This window comes from Rhyacophila brunnea, unplaced genomic scaffold, assembly GCF_057557595.1.
Source record: "Rhyacophila brunnea isolate RB1 unplaced genomic scaffold, BYU_Rbru_1.0 scaffold_21, whole genome shotgun sequence".
NCBI lineage: Eukaryota > Metazoa > Arthropoda > Insecta > Trichoptera > Rhyacophilidae > Rhyacophila > Rhyacophila brunnea.
Window position 1 is genome coordinate 17,968,136 of NW_028232871.1, and position 12,943 is coordinate 17,981,078.

The 12,943-nt window shown below is 36.4% G+C and overlaps 1 protein-coding gene across 1 annotated transcript in view; it reads right to left on the minus strand.

Annotated features, from left to right (window-relative positions):
- Nucleotides 1–3,025: 3,025 nt before the first annotated feature.
- The window catches only part of mnb (minibrain), a 165,410-nt gene continuing 155,492 nt past the window's right edge, over nt 3,026–12,943 (minus strand). The window contains exons 11-13 of the mRNA XM_085948702.1: nt 11,911–12,148; nt 3,832–7,003; nt 3,026–3,604 (exon numbers count right to left, since the gene is read on the minus strand). Of these exons, the coding sequence (XP_085804828.1) occupies nt 6,606–7,003; nt 11,911–12,148 (636 nt within the window). The 3' untranslated portion in view covers nt 3,026–3,604; nt 3,832–6,605. The remainder of the gene's footprint in view (nt 3,605–3,831; nt 7,004–11,910; nt 12,149–12,943) is intronic.

Below are 12,943 nucleotides of genomic sequence, written 5' to 3' on the forward strand. Positions count from 1 at the left end.
CGAAGGGAATACCGAATAAAATCAGAAATATATCCTCGAAGATAAATATCCAAAATTGAAACGACTGGCAATGTGCATTACAGCAGCATTTAGGACTACATATCGCTGCGAATCGTTCTTTTCGAAATTATAAGTAGTAAAAACAAAGTGTCGCATCAGGTTGCTCGATGGAAATCTGCGATACACGTCGGCTAAATTACCAGTTGATATGAAAAAGATATCAAACAATATACAAAAACAAGTGTCACATTAATATAAGGTAATAAAATATTTTGAATAAGTTCTTTGTTTTTTATTATATTATATATTATGTGTGGCCCACCTAAGCTCAGTAATATTTTTTGGCCCACCAAACGATTTGGGTTGGGCACCCATAGAGTCTATACTCTATGGCAGTGGTTCTTAACCTTTTGGAAGTCATGGTGCACTTTTGGACATAAGAAAAAATTGCGGTGCACCAAAACAAAGAAAAATATGCAGATATAACTTTTATTACAAATTAAACAGATTACAAAACAGTTAAAGAAAAGATATATAAATTCGTAAGTTTTTATATTAGTTATTGTTGAGAAACCGAGCTCATACAAAATATTGAAAACTATAACATTTTCGTGCCCTTATGCAGAGAGCTGGATATTTGTCTTGGACAGAAATCCAAAATTCCTCCATAGTTATTTCAGAAAATTTAATTTTTAGAGTACGATCCATTGACAATGTGACCAATTCTTCTTATTCTTGGTACGAAAATTCACAACTCGATGTAGGCAGAGACGTCCCGTGGGGGTAGGCAGATTGAGCGTCGCTTGGGGGCGGCAGATGCTCGAAGGGCGGCAAATCGAGGAGAATCATTTGGTATTATATAGAAATAGCTACCTAAACTTAGTTATATTATACAGAGCATTGGAGATGTTTTTTACGGATGTTTACCAGTAGGTACTCGCGGCGATTTTAGTATGATGTCACCACTCTCCGCAAGTGATTTTTTATTTTATTTTTAACTGCTCGGTTTCTTATATTAAAAAATATTTTTTACGACTCTTTTGGCACCTAGACACATTATGAATATTATAATAAATGTACCACACCAAAAAACCACAATGAATCAGTCATAATAATACAATGTCATTTACTCAGATTAAAGAGTTCCTTTCATAACTGTGATATTATGTAGGTATACTGCGCAAAAGCCAATTATGTGGCGCCGAATGAGCGATGATTGACGACGAAGTTATTAAAACAAAATAATATTATATAGATGTCAATGTTGGTAACGAAAGAAGGAAAATTATGGTAGAGATTTATAGATAGGTACATACTTCCGTATTTTTTAATTTATCCAAATATTTTTGCCAGTCACTCGCAAGATTTAAAAGTTGCCGGATGTACCTATTGCAAAATAGATATTCATAATGATTATTAATACTTATTGACATTTGACATAATCAATTAGTATTCATGCATATAATAGGTATTTACGTTAAGTACCAGCTAATTGTAATAAAAATGTACACTAGTAGGTACCTACCTAGATTATATCATATTTTAATTTGACTGTTTACTACTATTTGTTGTAGGGTACAATAGCATAGAAAATATGGTGTGAAAATAATACATCTGCGTCGATATTACTAAATGGTACAAATCAAATGTGTCAGACATATCAACCAAATAGCATCTCAGACTCTGGTGATTTGGTAAGTGTCTAACTAATATTATATTTATTCGCTTATTTATTTATTAATATCTAAATTTAATTTTATATGTTTCAGCTTAGTGGTAGGTATATATTTTGTTAGTAATGTATCCATACCATGGCCCCCACAAGGGGGGGCTGACAGGGCTCTAGCCTGGGGCCCGGCCTCGATAAGTGAGATAAACACATATCACAAATTTGCTCTAATAGCAAAAAAAGTCGCCTGCGGCGCTATTTTCCTTCAATAATGTTATTATTTAAAATTATCTGATTGTACAATACAATTTTTAATTGTGTAGCGATACTAAAAAACTCCATAATTCAAATGGATTTATTAAATTATACAAAAAAATACTAAATATACACAATAGTTTTACCGCGTACACCATTTGGAAAACGTTACTGTAGAGCGTCACACTGCCTTTATCCTTAGCGAAAGGTAGGGGGGCCGCCAAAGATCCTAGCCTGGGGGCCCGCTTCAGGATGCGGGGGCCATCCTTCATACAACACATTTCTTAGATATTGGAGTAATTAATGATGATAAAAAATGGGGCGGCATTTTGACGATGCCTAGGGGCAGCATTTTGTCTAGGGACGCCACTGGATGTAGGTATCAATCGTAGCAAATGGATTTCATATCCAATCATAATTTTCTATATGTTGTAATATGCAATATTTTCTTCCAATAAAGTTAAATGTTCTGTTATAGCGGAAATAATTCCCTCGGCATTGTTTTTGTTAAAGCCGTTTCGGTAAAATCGAAATCACATTAGATCTTTCGTCGGCTTTCATAATTTCATAATTTTCGGTTTTCACTATTTCGCAGATTTTTCTGATTTTATCATTTTTTCGCGGTGCACTTGCACCAAGCTAGCGGTGCACCGGATAATTATGAACCACTGCTCATGGTGTAGCCGTTTCATTTATATACTTACGGATTTATACCATCTTGCTGTGCTGTAAATTAGAATACGTCATATGGTAGAACTTTGGCAATAAAGGTAGTCAGTCCAAACAGTGATTAATCAAGATTGAAAATAAACTAGAAAAATATATTTTCTCTCTCTCCCTATCCGACCATGTCTGATCTTAATAGGATCATATGGCCACCACAAAGTGGAGGTTTGTATTAACAGATTTTGTTTTTTCGAGAAATGGATGTCAGCCACTTGCTCAACCTATAAAGTCCGTGCAAACAATATATGTATTTGCCAGACCAAGAATAAACATTGCAAAACTGATGATCATAATGAAATACAGACAATTATTAAGGTAGAGGGTAAGGGGTAAGGAGAGGGATTAAAGAGGGATTATAGAAATAACAAAACTGAATTTTGGTTTACTTTTATTAACAAAGAGCCGGTAGGAATCAATATATGAATGACATTTAAGTTACTCAGTTACTCAGTAGAGAAGGAAGGAAGGAAGCATGTCGCGAAACTGTGTTATTTGCCATTCTCTATCAAAACTTTACAAGTCGAATATTTCTTGCACTTCGTACTTCTTCACTAGTTCCGTGTAATATAATATATTATTTTTTATCATTACCGATTGTTGATTTTACAATATAACAATTTATTTTTACATACAAATTTCAATAATGACATACTTAGGCCAGTCACACACGCAAAGCAATATTTTTGTATTTTTGTTGAATATCATTTTTGAAAATGTACGTTTCGGGAGAAGCAAACAACACAGGTAGGCACCATAGACAGACCACCTTTCAATATTAACTATTTTATATATACATAACTTATGATTTATCGGGTCATGCCAACGATTTTCTGAAATATGGTGACCATTTCATAATTTAATTTTAGTTACAATAAGTATGGAGAATAACATATTCCTTGTCAGATTTTGTTGATAACTTTCACAATTTTTATATGCACGCTTATAATAGTGCACCTCGACACGTAAAAAAAACACAATTTATTATTATATGTAAATTTATATTACAGATATACATAACATAATCATGTTAAACATCCAATGTCTCCGTCTCCTTACCATGTCAAAAGCATAATAATTTTAGCCTAATTTTTCATGTGAATTTTTGCAGATTATTCCAAATTTGCAGTTAATGTTATTTATCTAAATGCGATTAGATATCGAGGTGCACTACAAAAAAGTACATTTGTGATTTTTATTCGCAATTAAATAATGTAATATGAACCAGTCAACGTACATAATTAAAATGTACACGCGTACTATATCGATGAGGTGTCTTTTAAAACAGTGGAATCATTTTTCAGTAAACATAATGCAGAACGGAAGTGACAGATGACGCATGACGCGTGTCGGATTACGGTAGTTTATGAGAATCGCCGGGTCCCATCGAGGCCCGCCGAGGTCGCGTCCGACCCGACATCACAATACGTAAATGTAACATTCTCTGCCCGTTTCCACTATAATCTTTAAATTTTACTACAATGAACACATTAGTATACTATTGCTAATGGCGAGGGAGTTGCGGCGATTATGCAATAATGTACCGTTCAAAACTGAACGATTCAATGTATCAATCGGATTTGTAAGGAACATTATCATCGTCTATCTAAATATTCAATGTTTGAAAGTTTCTTCTCGCCCCCGCCCCCGCAAACAATTATAACACACCCGGATAAAACGCCATCTCAACCGCAACAATAATTAAGTAACATGGAAAACAGTTTCAATTCGTATACAAGTTCGATCACAACACGATGCCTCCGATATGAAACTAATCAAAATTGAATATTTAGATATACATTATACAAGTTTAAAATGTTTCGATAAAATAAATAATTATATTCAAGGGCGGGGGTGTATATTTACAATCGGACATGGAATCGATAATAATATGAGGGTGTAAACGCGATTGCATAATCAGCCCCCGCTCCGCCAATTTGACTATTCCGATGGATGATTTATTCTCGCCCTGTGATATATTCTCAGAAACCTTGAAATGAATTCGAAATCGCAAGCTTCAGGCGTAATACAAAGCCAAATGTAACTATTCAGCAACGAAAGAGAATCGATACGAGAACATTGGGCAGTCCGGGTCGCACGTCTTCCAGCAAACGACTCTTGGAAAAAACGTAACAGGCGATTCGAGGCGATCGACGCGAGATGACAGACCGGGTCGGATCCCGTCCCGAGAAAAACTTTCACAAAAATCATGTCTATACCATACATATTTACATTTCAATAAGATTGAATAAAAGTCAACAACAAGACAAATCAACAAAACAATGTCAAAAATTATTAAACGAATCCTGCGAGGGAGACGACACCCTATATTATGATTCGATAGAGTGAGATCACCGATGGCAATCTTTCGACGTGACACGTTATTTACAGAGTATATCTATATTTGAGACTATTTTCAAAAAATAGAATCCGCTGATAACTGCCGAACGACAGTGACTATGAAGAAAATCACAAGGTGATGGTGACGTCTCACCGCGGCGGATGAAGTGAACGCGGCCGGAGGAAAAACGATAAAAAGAATAGATACGCGAATCACAAACGGTAAGAGAGAGAAATGAAAATCGGCCCGCCCAATAGGAGTACGATGGGCCGCGGGAAGGGGCCCTTCTCGAAATCACGGGGAAATCATCGACGCTCTCGCAGTATACTTGTCCGTTACATCTTAGTACTTCATGTCAAATTTTATACTTATTAAATCAATCCTCTTATTTATAATCTTAGCACTTCTTTACAACAAAATTATTCATTTTTCTCAAACTTACAAATCCTACGGTTAATTTTGAATAAACGCCGTTTTCATCAAAATATAAATGTTCATTATCGTCAAAAATTACTTACGAGATGCGACTCACACAAACTATCTTAGGTAATATCACTGATCATACGTTACCAATATGTCATTTACTGTTTACTGTTTAAAAACAATTTAGTTTATCGTGTTCTCACACCGGCGCCGCCCGACGTAGGCCGGCACCGACAATTCTACAATTTCTTTTCGATCAAATTATTTTTACAATTTTGGGCGACAGCGTGAGACCGAGTTCAGATCTCATTGATGTCTCATTGATGGATGTAATAAAATTGATCTATCGTCTATTCTGGGGGGCCGCGTGGGAGGCCCCGCTCTCCTTTTTCTTATATATGACGTACAAAAGATAGAATATAAAATTGTAAATTTTTTGTCTTCTACCTTTTTAATTTTTTTTATATTGATCCAATATTCTATTTAAAAAAAAAAATACGTCTAGAATAGAATAGCGGTTTCAAACGACAATCGACCCCGGGCGAGGTCCGGCGCCCACGAGGAAGAGACGCCGCGGGGGTGCCGCATCAAATCCGTCGATGGGCAAAACATTCACATTACAATGAAAACAACTCTGAGAGGCAGAGTGAACAGAGCCAGAGCCAGCGATCTTTTAAATTATAAATAACCATATTAATTCATATTAATTCATTGCGAGTCCTTACATTCTACACTCTCACTTCCTATTTATTACTATAATTTTGTATTTAGCTTTCCTAATCACTTTCATTTTGTTTTTTTTTCTTCATATAAAAGAGTCAGCACGATCCCGTCCCGGGGCCCCGTTCGGGCTGAGCGTCGACACTCCCGGAGCTTCCGAACCGAGCGATTCCTTTTCTCGTCGTCAGAAAGGCGCAGTCCAGTTTTCGAACGGAACGTTTGCCATTTTATAAATAAATATCGGATGACCGCGCAGCTTCGTCCGGCGCATATTCGCAAAGATCGACGAACCAAACCGGTGACGGGTCTGCGGTTCGGTCGACCGAAATTCGAGTCACACGAATGTTTTGGGTGTATTTCGGTAGTCTTCTTCTTCTTCGAAGGTAGGTACGAAAGGTGAATATAATCATTTTGAAGATGCGCACGGGGACTGTCGGATCGGGAGGAGCGGCGGAGAGCGGCCAGCTGGCGGCATTAGTGGATGGCCACGGGACTCTGCTGCACGCACACGCCCACCATGGGGCTGTCGGGCTGGGCGGGGGGCTCGGAGAGGGGCTGCGGGGCGTGCGGAGGCGGGTGAGGAGGATGGGGCGCGGCCCGGCTGCCCCCGCCTTCGCCTCTGGGGCCGCCCCCTCCGCCCTTCTCCGGGTAGAATCCTTCCAGACTGCAGAGGGCGTCGTTGTTGGAGGCGAGGAGCACGCGGTGCGGAAGGTAGCGCGCACGGTGCGGGTGAGAGTACGAGAATGACTCGCAGTCCATGGCCGCACCCGCCCCCGTTCCGCCTCCCCCGCTCGCCGCGCCTGTGCCCCCTCCGCTGTTGTTGGGGAACTGCAGCATGAGGGTGTCGGACCTCACTCGGAGCATATTTAAACCTGAAACATGTCAGATACATGGAGCTCATCAATGTTGGGTATTTTTTTTTTTAACAATATAATTCAATAGTCGGTGTTAATTTTTAAATTAGCACAACTTATCTACCTACCCTCAAAAGTATCTTAGTCCAGTTGAGTAGCTGCCATATTTAAATATGAATTTTTCAAATTAGATACTAAATTTCTCCACTTCTTACAGTTTTATTTTATGATCATAAGTCACATTTCTCTCAAAAATCAAGGTTTTTAAATTAAACAAAGAATTTGTGCAAAAGTTTCAAATGTCATAGAACCAGAGTAGGTATGGATATGAATTTCATCGGTCTCAATGAATGATTACCAAAATAAAATGTAAAAAATTGACCTGGAATGAATTGTGAAATTGCTAGGTACAATACTTCAAATAATCAAATCGCCTGATTCTCGGGTATACTGGGTATATCACGTTTCCCCATAATTGATTTTTTCCCTTACAGTAACCAACAGCTCATCGTCAAAAACATGTATAAAAAAAATACATATAAAATACAGTATGTTGTCGAATTAAATGAAAAATATATTGAAATATGTGCCGATTAGTGGTTTCCATTCCAATAAGGTGACTTTGGCAAGTAACGAATTAAGCACTACAAAACATTTAGAAAATGAAAACATGTGAAACAGAAGTATGTAATTATGTAAAATATTATAATGCGCATGCACCTCACCTGCAATAACCATTCAAATATAAAGTAAATTACCATTTTAGACCCTACGCAAACGCAGTGGAAGTTATACTAAAAAAAATTTTATAAATTTAATATTGCTATATTTTTAACTTTATTGTAAACTTTGGTGGTGAATTTCTCACTCATAATTTTAATAAAAATCTGAAAATAAATATATGTATGTCAGTGTCGTTTCAAATAAGTGAATTATTATAATACAATGTATCACAGCGTACAGAGACTAATCAACACATTCAGTCATAGTTTTTTTTAAAGTATAGCCGGTATCAAATGCACTTTGTTATATAAAAAAATTATTACATATGAATGTATACATCCCTTACAAATATTCATATCATATGATTTATACCCTTTATAACACTCAAGTGTGAAATAAAACAAAAAGTAAAGGAATGCCTTTACACCTGTAATAAAATGTAGTGCTTTATTTTGTGTTAGAAAGGGTTATCAATAGGCTTCAGAAATACAGATTTCCAAATATAATGATGAAAGCCAAGCAGTATCTAATTGGACGAAGCATGCCATAAGAAAAATGAAAGGGGTCATAACTAAACCTCTGTTATACCTAAGGAGAAGGAAGGGTCATGAAATACTGTAAGATCTTCAATCATTGAAATGCAGGCAGCTAATTTATTGTGGGCGGGGCGAAATCTCAACATCATAAAGACCTATTGTAACTCAAATTGCATACTGGTTCAATAACGTACGAACAAGGTGAATACTAATTTAAGAATCTATTTAATTTTCTTCTTCAAAGAAAATATAATATTATGCAGTATTTTTTTCACTAGTTTAGAAGATTTAGATTAATGTCAGGTTTTGAATTTGTTCTATTAATAATAATTATGAGAAGTATTTTTGTAATTAAATACTAGATAGATGAAAATAACATCAGTTCAGAAGATAAGATTATGGATAAGATGAGAATAATGCTGGGTTAATCAACAATTCGCAAGCAGCACTACAAGTTTATAAGTGTCCACTTTGGGAAAACAAAATTAATGATGAGGCAGTTTGGAACGCTCCCTCATCGTTACATTTGTTTTGCGAAAAATCGACACTTAGAATCTTGCATGTATTGATATGCGTGTGACTTGGTGTAACTGCGTGAATTTCTGGTACTATTTATAAGTAGGATTGCTACAAAAATCCTTTTGATATCTCCGAAATTCATGCCGCTACAAATTTTCAACGTGAATAAATTGTAATAATAAATTCCTACTTTTTCCTAATAAAATTATTTGGGAATCGTCAACTGAATCATCATCATCACGTGAATGAGACCAGTATGAAATGGGAGTTCAGCGAGGTCTTTGTCTTTCTATAGTTTGATTGTGAGGGGGCAGGGTCTAGTTAACGGTTAGTGGCGGACCTGCTAATGTAGACTAATTGTGTTGAAGACGAGTGGAGTGTCCGGCAGGCGTCCGTTGGCAAAGGGGAGGAGCTATCCGGTGAAGTTGGCGGACCCCATCGATAGTCATCGCACTCCCGACTCTCTCTCTGCCCACAAAATATACAACACCATACATAATAGCACTCGCATGCTTCACTCCGGTCAATGTTTACATTTACACTGGACCGCTTTCTCGGCGTCAACGAAGCCGAATAATAATTAACAATTACTACTCTAAGCAAATTTATTCAAAAATACCCCATAGTACATATCTAGAGGTATTCATGAGATAATTTTATATTTTAATGAAATTACATCGTCAATAAGACATATAACTAAATAAAACAGAATTCGTTAACACTTTACCTATACGAAAATTATTACCGGCCAATGATAAAATATCAACAAAATTTCGATAGCTAAATTAAAAATTATAGAACACTTGAAAGCACCGATATATTTTCAGAAAATATTAAAAATATATTGATGCATCAAGTAAAATGCTATGTATGTATTTCAATTTTTACCACTCTGGGGTTCATTCATTGAATTCTGTGATTTAAATCAGTTTATTTAAATATAAATTCAATAGTACTATCACTACAGTACATTATAAGTATGATTAAATAAAATAAAATAAAACCCCAAATGTTTCAGAACAAATAAATTGACTGTTCATTCAACAAAGGCATCTTCATGAGTATTTAAATCGACTTTTATGCACATGAAATTATTTACAACTGACATTGAAAATTCAAACGTCTGATTACGCAAGCCCATCGTGAATATTCAATTTATTTTGTATGAGAAAATTGAATGCAGCGTCTACGCCACTGTGGCAGATGCGGCTGTTATCTGTCATTTACTATAGTACGCCACATAGGCGGAAGCGGTGGTTGAAGCGTAAAAACAATTCTTCTTTTGTTATCGATTATGCCATGTAATTAATTACGGGTAGAGGAATATTTACTGAAACATTGTGTTGTTAGTATTGTAGGCGACGGGATGAGAAAATGAGGATTGAAGTTTTTTTTACTATTGCCCGAAAACATCAGGTCATTGATTGTTGACAGAATAATGTATGAAGTAGCAAAACACCTGTTTAAAATAAACTATCAGTAATAAACAGTATTTATATAACGATGACAGTATGAAAAACAACTACACATGAATACATACAGAAAACGTAGATGCACTGAAATGTTCAAACTGCGGCACAGAGTTATGTGATGAGTATGAAGTATTTTCAATGGCTGGTGATGAGGTTTGATGATTTAATAGCGGCGCAACACAAAGCAAGCAGAATCATTATTATATTAAGACAAATAAATTACGAATATAACTCACTCTCGGTCAATTCATTTTCAAACACATTCATAAGCCTGATTTTGTTATACACGAAAAATGGCGATATATTTAAATCTATCTAAATTAACACATATTTCTGACAGTTTTCTTTCTATGCATGAACCAAATAATATGTAATAGTATTTTACCAAAAGGCAGTCTATATTTAGGCTGCACAAGTTATTACTACTTAACTTTGAATGCAACAAACAGATTAATTACCATATTGCATTCAAAGTATAAATACTAGGACCGAAATTCACAGTTTCGTGCTGCGGCCTGAGGATAATAGACTGAGCAAGAAATATGTGAAATGAACTTTTAAAACCCCGTGTCATTTATTTGTCCTCCTTACGCTATATACCTGACGGTAACAACAAATATTTGACACTCTAACTGTCCTTAACCGAATTGTCTCAAAGGTTTCCATTGTAAGAATCTGCTATATCCAAATCCCACGAGCAGACTCGCCAACCGGATGAGCCCCACTGACCATTTCCGATTGAGATGTCATTTTGAAGTCATGAGCAATATAAAAAGATTTCTTTTTTAACGGAATCTAACTTGATAATTTGGGGTGAAAGATTGCGTTGAATGCATTAGATTCTGCCTCCGGTCATCCGCGATGTGCACTTTCAAGTTTGTCAAACCTGAAATGTTGTATGTATGTAACTTCTATTTAAGATTAATCACGACGATGAAGTCTGCTCGGGTAATTAGAGCATTACAGCCCCCTCTTGTCTAGACAGACGCGATACAGGATTCGGGATGGTAGAAGTGCCGCAGTCAGTATCACTGTTTACCAAAGTGACTGCATTTAGCTATAGCTATATGAACCCTGGAAGTTTGAACAGCTTATTAGAGTCAAACGTACAAGTATTCTGTAAAACGAAGTTTTAACTGTACTGTGAACCGACTTGAACCGACTGGAGATTATTATAGGAAAATACACTTCTCTACAACTGGCGGCATCATAGATACACCACAAAATTTTATTAAAAGATATTTATTTAGATTGAAAAAGACGTTTCCATAACTATTTACAGCGGTCTACCGACTATGACACTGCGTGAAAGCTTCCATTTACCGCATTGTTATAAGATATCGTCTCGAATCAAGTATCGTGTCTGCCTGTGGAGGCGTTAAAGCTGCATTATTGGGGGTTTAACAGATTGCGTATGGAATATAAAAGTGAATTGATATGAGGCTGAAGATATAATTTAATAGACTGTGATTAATATGTGAAAGCCTGACGTAACTAATTTAACAAATTACATATAGCTGTCAAAAATAGAAAATTTAAATTGATAACACATATTTCATGTATGAATTAATTATTAGGTAATACATATGTATTAGATAATATTCGGTATAGATTAATTCATTCACAATTCACATTGACCGACCGATCGAGACAGGTAAAGTAGAGTTGAACTAACCGTGATGCTGTTGCGAGTGATGGGAGGAGAGGGAGGGCAGGTGGTGGGCGAGGGCGGGGGAGGTGTGGTGGGGAGGGCTCCCTCCCCCGCTGCCCGCCCCCGCCCCACTGCCCGCCCCCGTGCCGCTGCCCGTGTTAGTCGACTCGTCCGCCGTACGCTTGAAGAAATTGTGCTGCAGGGCGTAATAGGGCGTGACACGCGTCTTCGGATCATAGTCCAGCATGCGAAGGATCAGATCCTGGAAATGCGATTCATACAATTACAACAGATGACACACTCACTAAATAAAGTCCATCATACCATCGGATAATGAATGTGTCGGATAAATATTATTTTTGAACCTTGTGTAGTGAAACAATCCCTTCACCGTGAAAAATATCCAAATAAGCATCATTCTGCATGGTAAAAAAATGTCCATTTCTCAGAGTAAGATACGGTCCGGTACGGTACTATCGGGCTATAAAATATGCTGTCATTTGATTTTTTTTAAATCATGAATTGGTAAATCATAATTCAATTCTTATAATCATGAGATAGTGTAAACCAAATAACAGATATCTGGATAATCAAGGTCTGCACACTCGAACTCTAACTCACATCTTAGTCACCATATCGCATCTTAAAACCTCTGCCACTCACATGCTGATTTTGTTCAGGCCCGAGTAACACAACGAAATCGGTCATCAATATAAATGCAATAAGAACCGTTGACAGTCGGCACAAGACAGAAGGATATTTTACAGACATCTATTTATGGCACTTTTTTGTGACATTTGCCTTCATTATTTAAAAGCAAGTCTTGTATGCATAATAAATTCTAGTAATAATAATTATAATGTTGACATCGAAACTTAAATTTAATGCAAAATAATTATTCATGAAACTATGCAAAAGCTATTTGTTGTAAAAAATTGAATCGTGTGCATGTAAAGGGGCAATATTATAATTAATTAATTTGTAAGAAAATAATTCATAAATAACTTTTCCTGATGTTAAAATGTTTGGAATAGAGCCCAAACATTGACATTCAACT